Source organism: Rhynchophorus ferrugineus, unplaced genomic scaffold, assembly GCF_030347505.1.
Source record: "Rhynchophorus ferrugineus isolate W39M unplaced genomic scaffold, kcgeb_rfMv2 rfM4, whole genome shotgun sequence".
NCBI classification, from domain to species: domain Eukaryota; kingdom Metazoa; phylum Arthropoda; class Insecta; order Coleoptera; family Curculionidae; genus Rhynchophorus; species Rhynchophorus ferrugineus.
In genome coordinates, this window is record NW_027472583.1 from 43,409,831 (window position 1) to 43,433,374 (window position 23,544).

The 23,544-nt window shown below is 30.2% G+C and overlaps 1 protein-coding gene across 3 annotated transcripts in view; it reads right to left on the reverse strand.

Annotated features, from left to right (window-relative positions):
- The window catches only part of conv (insulin like growth factor binding protein acid labile subunit convoluted), a 65,207-nt gene that overhangs the window by 17,666 nt on the left and 23,997 nt on the right, over positions 1-23,544 (reverse strand). For all 3 annotated transcript variants that reach the window (XM_076403741.1, XM_076403739.1, XM_076403742.1), the window contains 8 exons: positions 12,212-12,372; positions 11,954-12,148; positions 5,949-6,195; positions 5,645-5,899; positions 2,142-2,274; positions 1,911-2,079; positions 1,540-1,849; positions 1,267-1,450 (listed from right to left, as the gene is read on the reverse strand). In XM_076403741.1, coding sequence (XP_076259856.1) covers positions 1,267-1,450; positions 1,540-1,849; positions 1,911-2,079; positions 2,142-2,274; positions 5,645-5,899; positions 5,949-6,195; positions 11,954-12,148; positions 12,212-12,372 — 1,654 coding nt within the window. The remainder of the gene's footprint in view (positions 1-1,266; positions 1,451-1,539; positions 1,850-1,910; positions 2,080-2,141; positions 2,275-5,644; positions 5,900-5,948; positions 6,196-11,953; positions 12,149-12,211; positions 12,373-23,544) is intronic.

Here is a 23,544-nt window from a genome sequence, read left to right on the forward strand (position 1 = left end):
GCAACAACACTAACAACCTAATACATCCAAAAATTGGAATAGAATCTATTCTTGAATTAGATGTGCTCCATGACCACCACCGTGTTAAATTTCTTCCCTTTTAGATTCTTGTTTTCTCCATTTTTGCAAAAAGGAAATAAACGCACAGGTCTAGGTTTGGCAAATGTTGACACTATAAAACGACAAACCACCCCTGAGTTAAAAAATAGCAGTTCTGTGGTTCTGTGTTCTATTCAAATAAATTTCCGACATCCGATTTCGACCTCCCACTTTTTGTTACAAGGTAGTTGAGAATCTTCCACTGGCTTAACTTTTGCTTTATGATGATAGCATACTGGTAATACCAATTTGCATCATTTATAATAATTTTAGTCAAAAACTTCTAATTCATCAAAAATTTTGTTTGGTTCTATTTGAGAAGTCGAGGAAAGAATTTAGCAGATATGCCTATTAGAAAGTGAACTTTTTTCTCCTTCTCGTCCTCGAGTCCTCCTTAATTTGTTGGCTTTTCTTAATATTTTCTTCCTTTCGAAATGCAAAAACCATCCAGCACAAGCATGGTCTTCCATAATCTTCCCACCATATTTGATGTTTCAAAACCATTAGAAAACTTATGTATGGATCATAGTGTTCTCATTGAAATTCAACAATATTGAAACAAAAATACGTGTTGTTTATAATATGTATAATGATTTAATGTATTTATTAGAATAAGTAAATTATATCTCTGTACGTTCATAGATAATAACAATTGTGATCGTAAAACGAAAAACATTAGAATCGTGCACACTTGTTTCTTAGTTTTTATTCGACTAGATTGAAGAGTATGTGGTTTGGTACAGTAATTTTATAAAATAAATTAATATCTAGTCTTTAAAACAAACAAGGTAATGAAGAGAGGAGATTGCCGAAAAGTATTACAATTTAGTATTAATAAAAGAAGTAAATCAACTAAAATTGTATCATAAGAAGATATATAACAAGGAAAAATAAATATTAAAAACAACCACTAAGCTAACTAACATCTATACAATAAGTAGCGCCATGCCCTGCAGGATTCGAACGAAAAATGTATCAATTACATATAAATTAATTGTATGTTTGTTTATAATAATAATATTTAATTTTTTTAAATATATTTGCTTTCTAATAGGTAAATGAATCTAATAAATAAAATTACTTCACTTAATTATTCATTTAACAAAAGGCCATCTATCAAATCTAAAAACTATTATATATCATATCAAAATTTCTTATGCTATTTACCTTGAAATGCCCCGTTGGGGATGAATGTTAAGTTGTTGTTGTTGAGTTTCAAATTCAGTAACTGCAGTAATCCCTCGAAAGCTTTCACTGTTATATTGTTAATGTTGTTATAAGAAAGGTCGAGCTCGAACATAACAGGCATTTTACCAAAAGCATTCTTTGCTAGTTTCGTTAAATTGTTACCCTAGAAATAAATTAAATTAGAAGATACGAATATATGAAATCATCAGTCACCGAACGTTAAGAACCTCAAAATTATTAATAGTACTGTACCTTCATATAAAGATACTGAAGAGAAGTCAGTTCGCTAATGGAAGCCCATGGTGGTTCAGTCATTTGATTATAGTTCAAATACAATCTCTGTAGAGTCAGCAGATTCTTAAAACTTCCCGATACCAAGCTATTTCCTAATCTGTTAGAACTCAAATCCAAACTGAGCAGAGAATTCATCGAGGGCCAGAGTTTCGGAGGTATTTCCTCGAAATTATTATGAGACAGATCCAAATGAGACGTAGAAATGGGCAGGATGAATAGGGAACTCAATTGGTTATGACTGACTATCAATTCTCTAGTACTTGCCAATCTGAAACGGCAAGAAAACTCGCTAAGTTTAGTTAAATGTTGGTTTGTTTATTGTATATTACCTGGTTAAAGCACTTTTAGCAATGCTTTCTAATTTATTATGACTCATATCTAGCTTAAGCAAAGTAGGTAAAGGTCCAAAAGTACTAGGTTTGATGGATTCTAGTGAATTATAGCTCAGATCCAAGGTTCTAAGAGAAAACAATGTTTGGAAAACTGAGTTATAAATATCTAAAATTGAAGATAAAAGATAAAAGTCATTAGAGTTAATTTTACATAGATTATGATATTACCCGACAAGTTATTATGAGATAGATCTATGGTATGAAGCTCATACAGCTTTGGGAAAGTCTTTTTTGGAACACTTTCAATCATGTTGTAAGAAACGTTTAAAATTTTCAACCCGGTCATATTATGAAGAGGAATCTAAAATTTAAAAAAAAAGTATATATCAAACATGTTTACAAACCATAAAATGACTAAATAAAAATTATTAATTAAAAGGGAGTAGCAGAATTATCAACAGCACTAGATGAAGACGAGGATAAAAAAGGACGGAGGAAAAATAATATGAATAAAACTATTATATATATAATATAAACATAAGATAGATTTTTTACCAATTGAACATAATCACTTATTAATCTATTTGGTCGTTAACAAGATTATAGTTATACTAAACGCATTTAGGTATGACATTTTTTAATTATTATATTTGCTATGATTTTCAAGCAATTTTTATACTATTTAACATAATTGTCCATTTGTTATTTGGAAATCTATAAGTTGGTACCAGAAAAGTATTATAAGAATTTTCTGTAATAAATTATACATTACACTTCTTTAAATTGATACGTGCATTTTGATATTGTATACTCTACTAATTTTTGTATTAATTATTTTATTAAATAATGAATTCTTAAAATGAATTAAAGCAGAAATCTGTGAACCATGTACATATGAAGGCCAAGCACATCGTTTACCATTTGGCACAAGAGAGATGTCAAAAACTCCAGGTGAACTAATATCAACAGATGTGGACCTTTTGATGAATCATTCGGAAATAAACGTTACTTTGTTTTGTTTAAGGATAATTATACAAACTTTAGGTATTGTTATTTTATAGCACAAAAGTCAGAGGTAATTGAAGCGCTCAAGGACTTCCTAAGGTACACAAAGACATTGGGACATTCAGTAAAAGAGATGCTGAGTGATAATGGCAAGGAGTTTGATAATGAAGAGGTTAGATCTATCTTACGCAAAAACGGAATTACACAAATGTTGATGGCACCCTACACTCCTGATCAGAATGGAGTTTGTGAGCGACACAATTGAACTGTAGTTGAAATGGCCAAGACCTTGAAATATTCAACCTATCCACCAGGATTATGAGCTGAGTTAGTTAACACTGCAGTATATATTCTGAACAGAATGGGAAAATTATCTATAGATGGTGTTAGTCCTTCGAAATATGGAATGGAAAGAAGCCGCGAACCAAACATCTAAGGATCATTGGTTCAACATGTTATGCCCATATCCGTAGTGAGAAATGCAAAGAGATAATACATGAGAAATACAAAGAGATAGTTTTACATTAATTATTATGGAGTAATAATATGAAAATTGATGACAATGCGTCAGTGTCGTAAAAGATGTAGTGTACCGGTGTAAAAATCTACTACAGAAATTAGATATCGTTTCCCAAAGACTGATCTCGCTCCTTTCCAAAAATGAGTTGATCAAGTAAATAGTAGTAAGTTACCTGGATAAACCACAATGCAAATATATCAACGTCATGGTGTCTGTCACGAACATTTTAGTGAAAAATTTAGAATTACCCTTCCTTCACGAACAGGTATTAGGGTAAATGCATGTCCAACATTGTTTTTATCTTACAAGAAGGTAATAATTAATATAACTGGATAATTAGTAGTAATAAATACTACTTTTAATTGTAAAATATCCCTAAAATATTTGTAATACTTTAACTTTTTAGAACAATCGGTGTTCAATAATTTTATAGTAAAGGTATTGTATATTTAAATTTGATTGCCTTGAAGAAAATATTTGTTAAGGTGCCATCAATTAAAAATTTAATTGCTACTTTTAGGGAATTTATTACCTTAAAGAAATCTATTTAGTCTAAATTTACAAATAACTACATTTGTTTAACAAATCCTAACCAAGATTGCTTTAAGAATTTTGTTGGCTCTATTAGAGGTCATGGAGGTAGAAACAGCATTCTTCACGTAATATGTTCGAGAAATCTTTAAAAGGGCACATCATCACTTCAATTTTTTCACATCATTCTCCCGGAGAAAATTGTAAAGAAGATGAACATGTTAGATAACTTATATTCTTTTTTAACGGGAGTTCTAGTACCACTTGAGGTTGTTAAATCACCAATCGAATCTATATTTTCACTTCCAGAGAACCTTGCTCTGAGAAAAACAAGAGTTTAATATTGTATTTTTGCCTATTTAACAAAACTCCCGAAAAAGAGACAACATGCAGTATTTGTCTAAATTCTATAATAAGTAGTTCCACAGATTAAATACTCTAAAATCTAAATATCTTTAAAAAACACATACATTTTTAGTGTTTCAACTGTCCAATCCATAATGATTTTCAAGACCAAATTTTAAGTTATTATGAGGTGTGATTGTATTTTTGGTTTAATGAAGTTAATGCAATATCAACAATGAGGGATTTAAATAGAGTTCATAATTGTCATTTTTTTGCTTTTTGTTATATATATATATATATATATATATATATATATATATATATATATATATATATATATATATATATATATATATATATATATATATATATATATATATTATTTACACTTATGTATATTTGTATAGGATTTTATATTAATAAATTAATTTTAAAAATTAAATTTGATTTTCATTTAAATATTATTGGCCAATAAATGTGACGTCACAAAATAATCAGGCGAAATGGCAGACCAATCAAAGCAAAGTATTTTCCTTACAGGTTTCTACATAACTATTTTAAACTAACCAATCAAATTCAATTTGTCAGCGCCGCCAATGATTGAACTAAGCAAAAGTTTGCCCCACTACTAACCATTGGAGTTGCACACCCCCGAGAGAAACCACGTTGTACGTTGTTGTTGCTCTGTTATTGCACATAGATTAATTCTTTAGTTCGTTTATATAAAGCCTTCAAATGTTTAGATAGGTGTATTAAATAAAGCAGTTTGTTAAAACTAATCTCAGTATATATCGCAATTAATAATCGTAAAATCTCAAAAATGGTGTCTCACAAATTGTATAAGTAAAAGGTTAAATGTATCCAATTTAGTTAGTTTTAAGTTGATGATGCCAAAGCAGTATATTCCCGGTTTGGTTAAGGTTATATAGTTCTTATGAGTAAATGTGGAGAACAACATCTAATTTATTAAATAATTCATATCAATCGACAGCTCCTATTCTGTATAACATCACAACCAAACATACGATGACTTTGAACTTTTCAGAAATGTTTTCTTTGCTAATTATTTTACTGATCTTGTAAATACAAAACTGTTATTGGAGAAAAATGATTAACTAATGACATTACTTAAAGAAACTAAGTCCTACCAACTTAAAGAAATCAATTAGGCATGTTCATTCGTTTTTCAAAAGAACGAAGTTTTCTAATTTTTGAACGCCGTAATATAACTTATATTTACATAATTATTGTATCAAAACTGACGCTAATTTGTTTGTTAAACAAAATTATTAACTATAAAAATATGATTAACCTTAAAAAATATATGTACCTGTTCAAATGATGTAAACCGATTGAAGGAGAACTGCAATTCCGTGGCATATGTGGTTTCATCGAAAGCCCTTTTAGGCAAAGTACCCAATTGATTGTAAGACAAATCCAGTTTAGTGATATTGGCACAGTTTTCAAAAGCCCCACTCTCAACTTTACTGATATTGTTCTTCGACAAATTAATGGTAGTCAAATACAGATCTTTGAAGGCCAGTTTTTGAATTTCGGTTACGTTATTTTCGGATACATCTACCAACTAAAGGAAGGAAATTAAGAAATGTCTATATTAAATTAGAAAGACTTACCTCAGCAAAATTTAACTGATAAAACATCTGAAAGTCAATCTTCTTGAGAAAATTCCTAGCCAGATCGATGGTGCCAATACGCTGCAACCCCGAGAACGTTCCTCTGCCCACGTCTGAAATTATGTTATCAGACAAGAAGAGACGTCTCAAAAACCTCATTCCCCTGAACGAGTTTGAATCCAGCTTTTTTATCTGATTGAAAGACATGTTCAGCACCCGAAGAACTGTATTGCGAGCGAAAGCCCCCCTGAAATCGAAAAAAAAACATGCTTTTAGATTCAAGGCGGCGAAAATAAAAAGCATACACAACAATAATACGATGTAAATCCTTTTATTCCCGCATCAGCCGACGCACAAAAAAACATCTTTGACCCGACGAATGAATTACATGCGAATCTTAGAGGAAATTATTCGATTTTTTATCGACATACATCGTCGGGATGGTATAAAATTTCACTTAACTTTTCAACATGAAAGTCGCCAAAAAAGGGTATTGAAAAATAATAGCCAAAAAAGTTTTGTTTCGTATATAAATTTTCCATAAAATAAGCCTCCATTATGAATCTAGTATATACATGAGACAAGATAAAATAATATTAATAAAGAAAATTGAGCTTAAGCTAAGGTACATTTAAGAGGGGAAATAGGTGTAGGGCAGCTTATTTCGGATCATTCTTTAGCCAATTCATTTATTTTGTTAATATTTTGAGAATATATCGTACATGTAATTAAGAGTTTATAAACAAATTTTCAAAAAAGTTTTCTCAATCACAATTTAACAATTAAACATAATCATTTATTAATCTACTTGGACATTTACAAGATTATAGTTATACTTAAATCGACCATCTCTGTAGATTGTGCCCAATCATAGAGACGTGCTCAAGAAAGATATATATTTTGTTAAGCTCAAATTATTGTAAACTAATTTGTGTTTTAAATTGTAATCTCAAACGGGGTATATAAAACCTATAATTGTATTTTGCTCCTATGCACGTACCGTTCCCATTCAATTTTTTAAATATCCATTAGACAAAACCCGGGTGTCAAAAACTCATTGTCATTAAGAATCTAGTATATACATGAAATACGATAAAATAATTTTAATAAAAAAAATTGAGCTTCAGCTAAGGTACATTTAAGGAGGAATTAGGTGTAGAACAGCTTATTTCGGGTAATTTTTTAGCCAATTCAGAATATATTTATTTTGTTAATATTTTGAGAATATATTGTACATGTAATTAAGAGTTTATAAATAGATTTTCAAAAAAGGTTTTTCAATCACAATTTAACAATTGAATCTAATCACTTATTAATCTACTAGGACATTTACAAGATTATAGTTATACTAAACGCATATAGGGATGACTTTTTTTATTTTTGTGTTTGCTATGATTTTCAACCAAATTTTATATCATTTAACATAAATGTCCATTTGTTCGATGAAAAAATTCGTATTAGAAAAGTATTATAACAATTTTCTGTAATAAATTATACCTTACATTTCTTTAAATTGATACGCGCATTTTTATATTGTATACTCTACTATTTGTTTATGTAACTAATGCAAACTAAAGTAAGTCGACAATGTACTAATGTGCTTTAATATTTACTAATTTTAAGCTAGGTAAAAGGGATTAAGAGTTGAAATCGACCATCTCTGTAGATTGTGCCCAATCATAGAGACGTGCTCAAGAAAGAAGACAAAACCCGGGTGTCAAAAACTCATTGTCATTATGAATCTAGTATATACATGAAATACGATAAAATAATTTTAATAAAAAAAATTGAGCTTAAGCTAAGGTACATTTAAGGAGGAAATAGGTGTAGAACAGCTTATTTCGGGTAATTTTTTAGCCAATTCAGAATATATTTATTTTGTTAATATTTTGAGAATATATTGTACATGTAATTAAGAGTTTATAAACAAATTTTCAAAAAAGTTTTCTCAATCACAATTTAACAATTAAACGTAATCACTTATTAATCTACTAGGACATTTACAAGATTATAGTTATACTAAACGCATATAGGCATGACTTTTTTTATTATTATATTTGCTATGATTTTCAAGCAATTTTTATACTATTTCACATAAATGTCTATTGGTTTGATGAAAATCTACAAGTTGGTATTAGAAAAGTATTATAACAATTGTCTCTAATACATTATACCTTACACTTCTTAAAATTGATACGCGCATTTCAATATTATATACTCTACTAATACTTAATATTAAATATTTTATAAAATGACGAATTCTTAAGAAAAATTAAACGTAAATTCGCCTAAAACACTCAACTTAACTTTTGCTTGCAATGAATGAATACACCGGAAATTTGAGCATTCACAAAAAGTAAGTCGACAATGTACTAATGTGCTTTAATATTTACTAATTATAAGCTAGGTAGAAGGGATTAAAAGAGTTGAAATCGACCATCTCTGTAGATTATGCCCAATCATAGAGATGTGCTCAAGAAAGGTGTATATTTTGTTAAGATCAAATTATTGTACACTAATTTGTGTTTTAAATTGTAATCTCAAACGGGGTATATAAAATCTATAATTGTATTTTGCTCCTATACATGTACCGTTCCCATTCCCCGGGTGTCAAAAACTCATTGTCATTATGAATCTAGTATATACATGATTTCATGGTTGGTATAAAATTTCACTTAACTTTTCAACATGAAAGTCGCCAAAAAAGTGTATTGAAAAATAATAGCCAAAAAAGATTTGTTTCGTATATAAATTTTTCATAAAATAAGCCTCCATTATGAATCTATACATGAAAAACAATAATTTTAATAAACAAAATTGAGCTAAAGCTAAGGTACATTTAAGGAGGGAAAGAGGTGTAGAACAGCTTATTTCGGGCCATTTTTTAGCCAATTCAGAATATATTTATTTTTTAAATATTTTGAGAATATATTGTACATGTAATTAAGAGTTTGTAAACAAATTTTTCAAAAGGTTTTCTCATTCACACAATAGAGATATCGGCTGGTCTGCGTTGTGGGTCTTTATACAGGTATATCCAGGCAGATTTGTGTACATTCTGGAGGTCACAATTTTAATCTGAAAATGTTTTTAAAAAAACTTTGTTTCTTTAAGGTGTGTTATTATATGTGAACTAACCTTTAAAAAAAACGAAAATTAATATTTTTTTCGGAATGCGAAAACTTAATAATTAATCAGCTATCGCAGCATCATATCGTAGTCCCTGATCACCCTCATATGTGTCATTTTCGGCTTGCTGCTATTCTTTTTGAGCTTTTCGAGCTTCTTTACTGTCCAAAGAGCTGCGTCGGTTTTGTCGGATTATGCATCGATTGTCAAGTTCTTGGGCATAATTGAAGCTTCTGCTATCAACGGTAACATTAAGCTCGCTCGGAATGGTTAAAATACTGCAAGTACCTTCATTATTTAAGCACGCAGCCAAATATACCGAGACCTCAACGATTACTAAACCAGAATGCAAATGTTTTGGAACCAATCGCTAAATTGCTATACTTCAATTTCATTTTCTTCTTCTTCCTTTCTTATTTTATTTCTTTTAATATCCTTCATTCACATTCTTCTTCTCGTTTTCACTACAGTTATTTGACTGTCGATTTGTATACTAATATCCATGAAATTATCTTCTATGAGGTCTAGTACTATGACTTGAACCACCATTCTCATTATTGGATACAAAGACATTTTTTGTATAAATGAAACACACGCTATGAAAATTCAGTTAAAACTGATTTTAAAATGTAAATGTTCTTGCTGGGTCACTAGTATCTTTATACATTTATATCCAAAAACTGATTGTTAAATTATATTGTTATAGAAACAAAAAATACTACCAATATAGCCCCGTACCATACCGCGCGCTCCACCCATTAAGCCGGAGGACGCCCACTAAAGCGCTTATAACTATTAAATGGTCTGGAAGTTTACTTGAACATTTTTAGAGTATAATTTGAATAGTTGTGTATTTATGAAACAAAAAAAAATTAATTTTTTGAAGTCTATCCACCTATTTCCTCTCTTAATATCTAACAAGAAAATATCACTTTCCATCCTAGGTATTTCCATGCATTTTTCTTAGTGATATCTATTCATAAAGTGATAAATATCAATGTAAATAACTACTAAATGATCTATTCTGTGAAATTCTATATTTTTATGGTTCTCTATATAAAACAACCTTTTAGCATTATTGAGCTACTCAGTGTATACAGAATAAGTATAGTGTCTCAGTGTAATCATAGAACATTCAAATTGTGTTTATTTGAAGAAATTTGCTGGCGAGGCCCATCAAATATTTTTAGAAGCTTATGGTGATGCTGCATTATATCCCAATTGACAGTTCCAGTTCTAACGATTTCAAAAGTGATTTTGATGGCAATAGAGAAAAAAATCGAAAACTATGAATTGCAAAACTTATTACACGAAAATCCAGCTGCAATTCTCAAAACAATTTCAGACAGCTCAGAAGCTAATGGAATAACCTGATGTTGCAGACGTTTACATGCGATGTGAAAGATTAAAGAGAAGAAAAAAATGGTTACCACACAGTGACTTGAACACTGTATTGTTCTGCGCGTGTTGATAATAGTAAATGTATTTTCTTACAAGCTACTAAAAATTAATGAAATTTTTAATGCACACAATGTTAATGCATGCAACCAAAGTCAATTGAACAAATTGAAAGACGTAATGATGCAAGTCATTTTCATACTTCAAAATAAACTTAAAATTAGCTTCAAATCATCTATACTGTAACACACACTGAAATAGAACTTCTATTTTTCTATTCTACTTTTGATTTTGTCACTTACGAAACACAGTACGTTAATATGTAGTAAGTACGACAACGTATTACTATAAAACTCTTGGATCAAGTTCTTTTTGCCACTTTCGACGTTTTCTCGTCATTTCGCGACTCTACAACTGTGCTTGCTAAATTTACTATAAACTTTTTTGACCGACCTTTAGCTCCAGCGAGATTCGGTCCGAGTACGTTATTGTCGGCGAGCTAAACTCTTAGCCCGCACGGCTACCGTCTGAGTCAACCAATATTTGTATAGTGATATGATATCTATCTATGATATGACTCTACAACTAGTTTTTCACTACGTTATTATACTTTGTTATTGTAGGACCCAAACTTAAATAGCCTTTTGTGAATCTAATGAACAAACGAGTAACTACTTGTAAACGTAGCCGTTGTTACTTCTTTACATTGAGGGATATCTCTAAAGCAAGTACGACATTGATTCAAGGATACTATGATACATTGTGGTGAAAATTCGTAAATTGATCGCAAATGTGATTATTCATTATTTTCTAGCTTGTATTCTTGCTTATTGCCTTCTTGCCATAGTTTACAATAGAATAAATACAATCATCAGACTAGTAATTATCAAGAATAATTACACAATTGGCTTTTATCAAGTACCTCGATTAAGAACCTAAACTAACATACAATACAAGATTAATCATCATATATACAGCAACACTTTCGTCATTCGAAAGTTTCCTTATACTACTCTGGAAGAAGTTCTATTGGTATATACACTGCAGTACCTATTATGCAATCAAGCTTTATATCTATTTTTTTATATTTAATAATAACATTAAAACCTGGTCCTATTTTCATAATCATTTTTTGATAAGAATATATATCACAAAAACAATTTAATAGGAAGGATTATATGGCATTAAAAAATAACTAATTGCTTTGTATAGTATTTTAAATATAATCATAATAATATAATAATCAAAATAATAATGATAATGAATAATTAATAATAAAAAAATAGTTTTAATAAATCTGAAATGTTTGAACCAAGTATTGATTATTATTATAAAAAGTAGATTGAAAAAATAAATTAACTTAACACTCACTATTATTAAAATGATTGTTGAAATAAAAATTCCTCATTAATTCAACCTACTAAAATGAATTGTAATCCATCAACAAGCGCAATAAAATAAAAACAAATAAAACTTACCTAGTTAACTCCTTCAAACTGTTGTGAGAGATGTTCAACCACGACATCTTAGTCAAATCTCCCACGTGAGTAGCATCAATTTTAACGATAGTGTTGTAGCTCAGATCTAAAATTTCTACATCTCTCAGACCCTTAAATTGGTTCCTTTTCAAATCCTTTATCTGGTTACCGTGAAGATCCAAGGTTTTCAACTTCCTAAAATAAAAATTAATTCGTTTCTAAAACAGAGAAGTAATTGGATAGGTATCAGATACTTACCTCAAGTATTGAAGCGCTTCGGGTGGCGGAGTGGTGAGTGGTCCATTCACAAGATGTAGCTTTTGCAATTTACCGGTCATGTCGCTATCAACAAACGCATTTTTCGGGAGCTCAGTGAGGTTATGACCATCTATGTTAAGGACGGTTAGGTTTCCTAAAATCTGATTACAAACAATAACAGAATCAAAATATATTTAATGATATAACAATCAAAAATAACAACAACCTTTAATATGGTATCTAAGAATTATATCTCTTAAATTTTCTAAAATTATTTTCTATTTTTTAAGGATATAATAAACCATATAACTATATATTGCTCTAATCATTGTTTCAGAATTACGGAAACGTATATCTTAGGATCAAAGAATCTGTCAATTTTCAACAATCCAAATCGAAAAACGTCGAAATCAAATTATTTCAGAACGATTAAAAAGTATAGCGGGCGACAGAGATTTGATGTTTCAGTGTAGAGCCTTTTATTTAGAAAAATTTTGCTCCAAATTACTGTCCTTCATCTTGCCTATCATCTGAGTGGCAAAGCAATTATAAAAAATCTTCAAAACACCTCCATAACTAGGCTAGTATTAACGTAAACTAATAATAGCAATCATTTCCATTAATTCAAAATAGTAATATATTTTACTACTAAAGAGTTTTCTATATATAAATTTAATTTAATTTCTTTTATATATACTTTAAAGTGTCCTTTTTGCATCCATGGTTTATCTAGACTGAACCTACACGTTGGCTCCGAACCACGTTTCTCGGCATTAAGCCTACCGACTGGCAGTGACCAACTTAGAGACCATCCCAAAAGACATCCGGTATGCCTGGCTACTGGCGTGACTGGGATGGTTATACCCTGTCGGATTTTCCATAGTTGCCTTGGACAATGACATTTACAATTACAATCACAAACATAAAGTCCCTGCAGACTTCAAATGTCCTGTCGTTTTAATCATTTCACCACCAAGCCGACAAACTTAATTTTTGCTGCTTCTGATATGTTATTTACTGAACATATACTGTATTATTTGATAATTATTTTTAACTAAAAAGTAGTTTCTAGAATTTTATAGTAAAAACAATTATTTATACAATATTTTCACATCTGTATTTTCGAGGTTTTATATTTATTTTACGTCAATCGAATATTGACAACTCGACTATTTTAATATTTCATAAATAGAAAAATGTTCCATGCATGTTTGCATATTTTATTTACTTTAATACATCCAATATGTTACATATTTCATAAATTTCCAATATATTTTCATGTTCGATTTATTTTTATCAATTCCGTTTTTATTGCAAAATTGTAATCAGTGAAAATTAAATTATCATTTAGAAATTTGTAAATACTGCATCGTAAAAGTCGCAATCGTTATTACATTACCAAGTAATTAGAAATCAATAAATTCCAAATTAGATGACCTTTACTTGATCTTGTAATAATTATCAAAATTTATTCAGGGTGGATTATATATAAAATAATAATATTAATCAATAATTTATCTATATCTAACAGGTCAATTGAAAAGTCCCCGGCTTGACATATAGATGGCACTACTATAATTAAATCTGCGGGTTTTATGCGATGCAAACCATGCAATAACTTAGTAAAAAACAAGAACCACGTAGAATTCTTTATTTACAGAAATCTGGTCCAACACGACACAAGGGGTACTTCTTCTAACAGCGGGAAAATGAGAAAGAGAGAGGGTTTCCGAGGGTTGTAATTTGAATTTATACCTTGCCGAATGCGATGGTGCCAATTACACCAGTTGGCAATCGGCCAGTGTCAATGTATAAAAACAAGAAATACCCTTCGGTGTTGTCGGTTTTGTTTTTGGGCTTTGCGCGTTGTACAGTATGGCTGGTTAAGGTAAAAGAAGTACGGTAGCGCTGTGGAAGTGGTACTGTTACAAGTGGGTGGAGAAAAGCAAAGAGAGCGAGACGTCGTCGTGGTAGTCTTTTATAGCGGGGACCGCATGGTACCAATCCACCGGCGTTGCCAATCTTTGAACTTAGTGTAGGTGAATGCGTAGTAGCCTAAAGAGTTGTAGCGGTCGCCACAAATCAATATGTTTTTTAGTTAGCCCTGTTAGCGACTGTATTTTGGGATGCGTATAGAATAATTTTCATTGACTACCTTGAAAAAAGAAGGACCATCAACAGCGACTATTACATAGCGTTTTGGGCCGTTTGAAGAACGAAATCGCCGAATAATGGCCGCATTTAAAGAAAAGCAAAGTGCTGCTTCATCAAGACAATGCATCGTGTCACAAGCCAGTAGAAGCGATGGCAAAAATCCATGAATTCGGCTTCGAATTGCTTCCTCATCCACCGTATTCTCCAGATCTGGCCCCCAGCGACTATTTCCTGTTCTAAGATCTCAAAAGAATGCTCGCTGGGAAGAAATTTTCGTCGAATGAAGAGGTGAGTGAGAGAGGACAAATCGTACTACAAAAATGGTATCAGAATTTCGAGAATCTAAGAATCTCTAAGAATATATATTGTAGAGGATTTTTCAAAATTTAAATTATATTCAAAGATATAGATAGTTTAGCGATGAGATATTTAAAAACGATTTATAGATGATATTAAGATACTGGGAATTATATTGACGTACGCTTGATAACATGGGCTCCGAACTGCAGTCCTCAACATTAAAAACATCAACGAGTGAGTGACTGACTTCAAGGCCGTTTGATCTGTGAATTAATTTATCCTTGTCCCATTTTACGTTGCAATGTTATCAATATACGCCGTACCAATACAATATAACCAAGATATTGGAACCCGAAACTATTGCACCAAGACCATTAATTAATTAATATGTAGTTTAAAAATAATATTTGGCTAAGGTAAAACGAGGGTGTTCAAAAACAAAACAGTACAAAAAATAGATTATATTTAACAGCAACAAACCGCTTTTATATCTTTACACACCACTAAACACTGAAATCAAAATGCTAATCTGTATTTCACTGAACAAAACGAGATAAAAAAAAACACAAAAAGTCATATCTTTATTTCACTTTCATTACTAGATAGGCATATTATTACATATCATAGCATAATAAATATAACTGAAGATATAGATGGATTGTTCCATACAAAGAAATACTAAAAATGACATTTTTCTACTAAAAAGAAATTTGAAAATATAAGAATGAATTGTTAACGATTAAAAGAAGAAATATATATGTTTTTTAATTAGATTCATTTTTCTCTACACGATATACAACTAAATATAAAATATTTCTTGAATATAAAGTCATTAACTAAATTCTAAAAACTATCGCAATAGTCTCCTCAGTATGCATATAGGTGAATAGGCAGAATTAATGAATAACAGATAAAACTAAATATGGTAAATAGAGCGGTTGCTTAATGATATGGGTTGAATTTGTTTGCCGCTCGGGCGTATTACTCTTGAAAACAATAACAAACAAACAACACACAATATTCAAGCGATATTCCTTGTTGACAATTTGACCACAACGTAGAAGAAGTTATTAATAAATAATATTCTTACATCTAATAATTTGTATTAATTATTGGTCAGACTTTTCATACAATATGTTCAATTCTTTTAATTCCTTTCAAGTCAATATGAGGAATATCAAACAGATTTTAGTTAGAACGTTATAGTAACGTAATAGTAGGAAATTAAAGTGTCATTTTAACGTCGTAAATTATCTATCGCTACGAATTCAAATTACTATTATTACATTGCCGAATAATTAGAAATCAATAGTCCCAAAGATAGGACAATGAACCTATAATAACATTCGTCCGCTGATGTATATTTAATGAAGGACTAATATACTACTAATGATAATTATTTTATTACTACTTATTACTATTATTCATGATATACGCCGTTACTTTCCTAATATCTGGAAAGTAGCTAAAGTACTAATTCTCAAACCAGGAAAAATACCAGAAGATGTCACCTCCTACCGGCCTATAAGTTTATTACCGACAATCTCGAAATTTTTTGAGAAACTATACATAAAGAAGCTAAACTATATAATAGAAAAAAGAAGAATTAATCCAGAACAACAGTTTGGGTTTCACAATAAGCATGGAACTATAGAATGCCAAAATATATTATTCGGCTGCTTTCCTAGACATATCTCAGACTTTTGACAAAGTATGGCATACGAGCTTGCAGGTTAGATTAAAGAAACTTATCCCTCATCCGGACTATCAGTTACTAAAATCGTATCTCACTGATAAACATTTTACTCTAAAACAACGCGATGAACATACCGAATTACATCCAATATATTCAGGAACTCCGCAAGGTAGTGTACCAATACTATATCTACTATATACAGCCGATCTACCCAGCACAAAAATAACTACTGTGGCAACATTTGCAGATGACACAGCAATCTTAGCATCTCATGAAGATCCAGTCACAGCATCAATGAACCTGCAAATCCACCTGGAGCAAATACAACTGTGGTTGAAGACAGGGCGCATTAAAGCCAATGAAACAAAATCCACCTATATTACTTTTGTCCTGCGTACTCTATTATCAGGCAAAGATGATAAACTTAATAAATTATGGTCGAATTTCGAGCACAGGGTTAAACTAGTTTAAATACTAGTTTCACTAAAAAAATAACACCTTTTCTCCTATAAACAGTTCTAACAAAAATATATTTAAAAAATATATTAATTGCTGGAAAAAAAAATTCTTTTACAAACTGTTTTTCAACCGAAGACCTATTAAAAATAATGATTCCCCATTATATACGTGCATCTTGAAAGGCCTCCGCGAGAATTTATTCTTTATCGGAGTCGCATATTTCAAAAACAAAGAACTATTTTTTCATAAAAGTAAGTAAAACATAAAGGAATTTTGCCTAAAAGCGTTATATGATAAAAAAATCTCTTTCCGCATTGTTTAAAAACTTTTTAAAATAAACATTCAATTACATGTTGTTAAAAATAATCCTTTTAGTTTTTGTCAGAGTCTGAAAAACTGACGTATTAGTTGTCTCAAGTGGTCCTAGATTTATAGTTCTTAGAAAAAGAAACACAAATTATTTTAGATAGATTTTTTTTATATAAGAATACCCCTTTTTCCTAAATCTATATAGTTATCAAAGCGTTTGTTCACATTATCGAAGCCCCTTTTTCTCAGGAATTTCAATCTTCATATAAGCAGCTTTTTGGGCAATACATATGTATTCCATAGGTGTGAAAAAAAAACAAACAAAACATAAAATTCCACGATTTTAACCACAGATACTCATAAGTGCATTACCTAACTGTAGAGATTTTTTTATTTGATATATTTTTTTAAAATGTATTTACTAAACATCGCAACAGGCATATAACGCGACGGCTATTATTTCTCCTTCTCTAATGGAAACTAATGGATGTAGCTTTTACAAATAAATAATGCATTTGGTGAAAATGTTTATGCATTATTATTTTTCAAAATATTGCTAATAATTCAACTAGTTTCTTCGAAATATATTTTCTTATAATTTTCATCAATATTTTTTTAAGATTGATTGTAATATTCCTCGAAAATAAAAGTTCTCAAGGAATATTGCTAACTTTGTCATTTAATCTGCTTTTTTCATTATTGGAACAATTATTTTCTTTTCAGTACTGACGGTATTTGATTGATGAGTCGCCAAATCATCAAATCAAATTGACCGTCCATGTCCTTGTTTTCCTTCGAGAAATCTGTTAATATATCAGTTTTTCTGCAAATAACTCAGTTTTCTCTACACTTTTATGTCCAGATACTTTTCTGATCTTTGAAAATAATATTAGTTCTTAATAGACGCAATTATGTTTTAACAGACGTAGCGTTCAATATGCTATTAAAAAATCCTTGGTCGATCTGATGTTTACTAATAGTAGCGCTATATTCCGTAATACAGATTAATACATTACCGTAATACATTTTTCATGAAAGTTCGCATTGCGGAGCCATATGACTTCAGAATTATGAGGAGAAAACTAAAATATTGACAAGTTCAAGAGTACTTGGTGTCAGTAATACAAAAAAAGAAAGTGACATCTACTGCGGAAGTAATAAGCCGAATTCAAATAGCATGAACTTCGAAAATAAAGTGTAGTGTAAAAGTGTAGATGATGATAACGATGATGATCATTTCTCTAACACTTACAAATTAAAAAAAATTAAAAAAAGTTGAATAGGTATAATTAATAGCTATTAGTTTCGTTTTTGCATAATTATTTGTATATTTTATTTTTAGTTGGTTGTCACTTTGTTCATTTACTTGCGAAATCTGATATCAATTAGTTTGATATTAAATAAAATGTATTGGCCTATAATAATTGTAATTGTAATTTATTAGCTTCAAACAGTTTCATTTTTAATAATGTAAAATAATTTTTCTAATTTATATATTTGACTTGAATGTAAGGAAGAATGGAGGAATGACCACTAGATATTTGTAGCGTATCTTCTCAATCAATATTTTTCAACTATTTACCCATTGCACCCATTTTAAATATAATAATAATTTTATTTATCATTAATAACGATTATTTTATTATTAAGAATATTATTATTCGCTAAAATTTGAAACTAAAGTCAATTAAAAAAATACCCAATAGTTGCCAGGATAACGTAAAAGCAGTCAAAATTATGTATCAATCAAAATGTTGTTCTCTTTGCCTCATTACAATAATAAAGAATTTTGAAAAATACAGTTCCACATGAAACCACATATTTTTCATATAAATATAGGTAAGCATAAATTCGGCAGATTATTTTCGAGGTCGGAGCTAGGACGGCAAAGCCAAAATACACGAATGAAACAGTCGATAGTCAAAAGTAGTAAAATCAGTCGAAACGAGAATAGAGACTGAAATACTCGATAGTAAAATGTAGTAAAATCAGTAGAACCGAATATAAAGACTGAAAGTAGTTGACTGAAACAGTCGATAGTGAAAAATAGTAAAATCAGTCGGACCGAAAATAACCACTAGAATAGTCGATAGTAAAAAGTAGTAAAATCAGTCGGAACAAAAATAGCGACTGAAACAGTCGATAGTAAAAAATAGCCAATTACTATATAGTCAGTCGATAGTTCCAGTGCTACTTATTACCCATTGAGCAGATTGTTGAAAATAATATTAAAAAATGCGCACAATATTCTTAAAAATTGAGGAAAAGTTTTGGATTAGTTTATTAATATAATGAATATAAAATTTAAATATATTTTAAATAAAATAATAATGTATATTACATTGACACACAAATAAAATAGGTTCCGTATCTCCAAAAATATCTCTTGGATCATTCTCGACCACATTCATAGTGGTTCATTGGTAATGGTTTTGCTCTATCTTGTCAGGTTTTTGAATTATTTCGAGGCCTATTTATTTAAAAAAAAATTAATTTTATAAGATTATTAAAAATTAGCTGTAGGTGCCAGCTTCATACGAGAACCATATAACGAAATAAATTGAAGACTAAATAATATCGACTATAGTCTATTGCAATGTTTTGTAATGTAAAATATTTTTTATCTTTCTTTCCAAGGTGAAAACAAATAGTGCCGATTGTTTGCTAATTCTCGAGCATACAACGCGCGAGAAATATAGCAATTCAAGAAGTAATTCCTTATTTCCAATGATCAGCTTTGTGATTTATTGACTGTAATAACGAATTCAACGTGGACCAGAAACTTCACTGTTTCTCAGAATGACTCAGTTTTATCTAAACCTTTATGTCCAACTACCTTCCTGATTTTTACTAAAGATATATATCTTTAATGAACATAATAATGCGAAAAGTTTTTAAAAACAGAAATGGCGTTCAATATGATGTTACAAACTCCTTGGCCGATCTGATGTTTATTGATATAGATGTTGAGGCTTCTAGTATTATTCATGAGAGTTGATAGTCAGAATTAACAGGATCCTATTGCAGCAAGTGCAAGAGTACTTGGAATCAGTAACACAGAAGAATAAAGTAGTGTCTACTACGGCAGTAATAAGCCGAATCTAAAATTCATGGATTTCGAAGATATTGTGTAATGTAGAAGTGTAGATAATGATATGATATAGATAATGACCGACATTAGACATGAATTTTTTTAAAGTTTTAAAATTACATAAAATAGTTATTAATTTAAGTATAGTACTAGTTTATAAGTTTGTACAAGAGTAAGCAGATTATAAAATGCTGAGAGAATAATGTAGAAAATGCGCACAATATTCTTGAATTATTTCGAGGCATATATATTAAAAAAATTATATCAAAGTAAATTTTAAAAGGTTATTATTAAAAATTAGCTGTAGGTGCCAGCTTCATACGAGAACCATATAACGAAATAAATTGAAGACTAAATAATATCGACTATAGTCTATTGCAATGTTTTGTAATGCAAAATATTTTTTATCTTTCTTTCCAAGGTGAAAACAAATAGTACCGATTGTTTGCTAATTCTCGAGCATACAACGCGCGAGAAATATAGCACTTCAAGAAATAATCCCTTATTTCCAGTGATCAGCTTTGTGATTTATTGACTGTCATAACGAATTAATTCAACGTGGACCAGAATCACCACTGTTTCTCAGAATGACTCAGTTTTATCTAAACCGTTATGTCTAACTACCTTCCTGATTTTTACTAAAGATATATGTCTTTGATGAACGTAATAATGCGAAAAGTTTTTGAAAACAGAAATGGCGTTCAATATGATGTTACAAACTCCTTGGCCGATCTGATGTTTACTGATACAGATGTTGAGGCTTCTAGTATTCTTCATGAGAGTTAATAGTCAGAATTAACGGGATCCTGTTACAGCAAGTGCAAGAGTACTTGGAATCAATAACACAGAAAAATAAAGTAGTATCTACTACGGAAGTAATAAGCCGAATCTAAAATTCATGGATTTCGAAGATAATGTGTAGTGTAGAAGTGTAGATAATAATATGATATAGATAATGACCGACATTAGACATGAATTTTTTTAAACTTTTAAAATTACATAAAATAGTTATTAATTTAAGTATAGTACTAGTTTATAAGTTTGTACAAGAGTAAGCAGATTATAAAATGTTGAGAGAATAATGTAGAAAATGCGCACAATATTTTTAAAATTATTTCGAGGCATATATATTAAAAAAATTATATCAAAGTAAATTTTAAAAGGTTATTATTAAAAATTAGCTGTAGGTGCCAGCTTCATACGAGAACCATATAACGAAATAAATTGAAGACTAAATAATATCGACTATAGTCTATTGCAATGTTTTGTAATGCAAAATATTTTTTATCTTTCTTTCCAAGGTGAAAACAAATAGTACCGATTGTTTGCTAATTCTCGAGCATACAACGCGCGAGAAATATAGCAATTCAAGAAGTAATCCCTTATTTCCAATGATCAGCTTTGTGATTTATTGACTGTCATAACGAATTCAACGTGGACCAGAAACTCCACTGTTTCTCAGAATAACTCAGTTTTATCTAAACCGTTATGTCTAACTACCTTCCTGATTTTTACTAAAGATATATGTCTTTGATGAACGTAATAATGCGAATGTTTTTGAATACAGAAATGGCGTTCAATATGATGTTACAAATGCCTTGACCGACCTGATGTTTACTGATACAGATGTTGAGGTTTCTAGTATTCTTCATGAGAGTTAATAGTCAGAATTAACGGGATCCTGTTACAGCAAGTGCAAGAGTACTTGGAATCAGTAACACCGAAGAATAAAGTAGTATCTACTATGGCAGTAATAAGCCGAATCTAAAATTCATGGATTTCGAAGATATTGTGTAGTGTAGAAGTGTAGATAATGATATGATATAGATAATGACCGACATTAGACACATAAATTTTTTAAAAAGTTTTTAACATTACATAGAATAGTTATTAATTTAAGTATAGTACTAGTTTATAAGTTTGTACAAGAGTAAGCAGATTATAGAATGCTGAGAGAATAATGTAGAAAATGTGCACAATATTCTTAAAAATTGTGACAAAGTTTTGGAATTTATGGAAAGTTTATAAATATGATTATAACAATTAAAATATTTTAAAAAACTAATAATATATATTTCATTGACAGGACTCGTATCTCCCTAAAATTTCTCTTGGATGGTTCTCGGTCGCATTCTGCTTTCACCATTTTCTACACCCCCCCCCCCTGTCGTTAATATTTATGCAAATATATGCAAACCGATTTTTTTCACTGCCGCCATACAGCAGCGCGCCCTTCTTGGTGCGTCCATCAAAAGCTCGATAGGAAATCGCGGAACAATATCGACAGTAGAGAAAGGAACGCCCCGCGGCTGAGTCGCACAATAGACACTGTTGGGGAAAATCCGCGTTTTCAAATGGAAAACTCTCCCAGATAAACGGGGGAAAGATTTATTTTTTGCTGTCGGTGTGTAAAAAAAATGAAAAGGATATGGTCGACTATCAGAAAAAACACGCGCTCCTTTGCGTGCAGGCGAAGCAGAAGAATGTTTTGTCGACGGCGCGGACTTTGTTTGCGTGCCGAGAGCTCTCCGGGACGTGGGTGTCCTTGTTTCTTGACGTTTAGTTGAGGGAGGATTGATAATGTCATCTTGTTCCGCGCTGGTCATAAACATATTTGCCTTTTAATACATCAATTTAATATAAACCACTACACGGTAAAAATATCGATAATGGTTTTGCTCTATCTTGTCAGGTTTTGGAATTATTTCGAGACGGTTTCGAGAAAAAAGTAAAAATAAATTTTAAAAGATTATAATTAAAAACTAACTGTCTGTATCAGCTTCGCACGAGTGCCCTAACAATGAAAAAAATCAAATTTTTCCTTCACAATACGACCATGTAAAGAGATAAATTGACAATTACTTAATTTCGAACTTAGTTTATTGCAATGTTTTGTAATATATAATATTTTTGATTTTCTTTCCAGAGAGTAAATAAATTAAACCGATGACTTGCCAACTTTCAGGTTTGCAACGTAAGTTAATAAGTTAATCATGTTTCTCAAATAAGAAAGGGGAAGATTTAAAAATTATGTTATGCTACTAAAACTTATCAGAAATATATATTTTATATATAATATTACAAACTCTCTCAAGAACTAAAAGTCAGTAATCTTTTTTAAATTGCATTTAATTAAATATAATTTTCATTAGGTTTCAATAATCAGCAAGGTACTGATAAAACTTAAATAACTACACTACTGAACGTTATAACAAAAGTAAGATTATTTTCAGAACTGTAACAAATTGAGAGCATCAAATATAAGTATATATGATCTTTATATACTTTTATGTTATAAATATAAATATGGAATAATATTAAAAT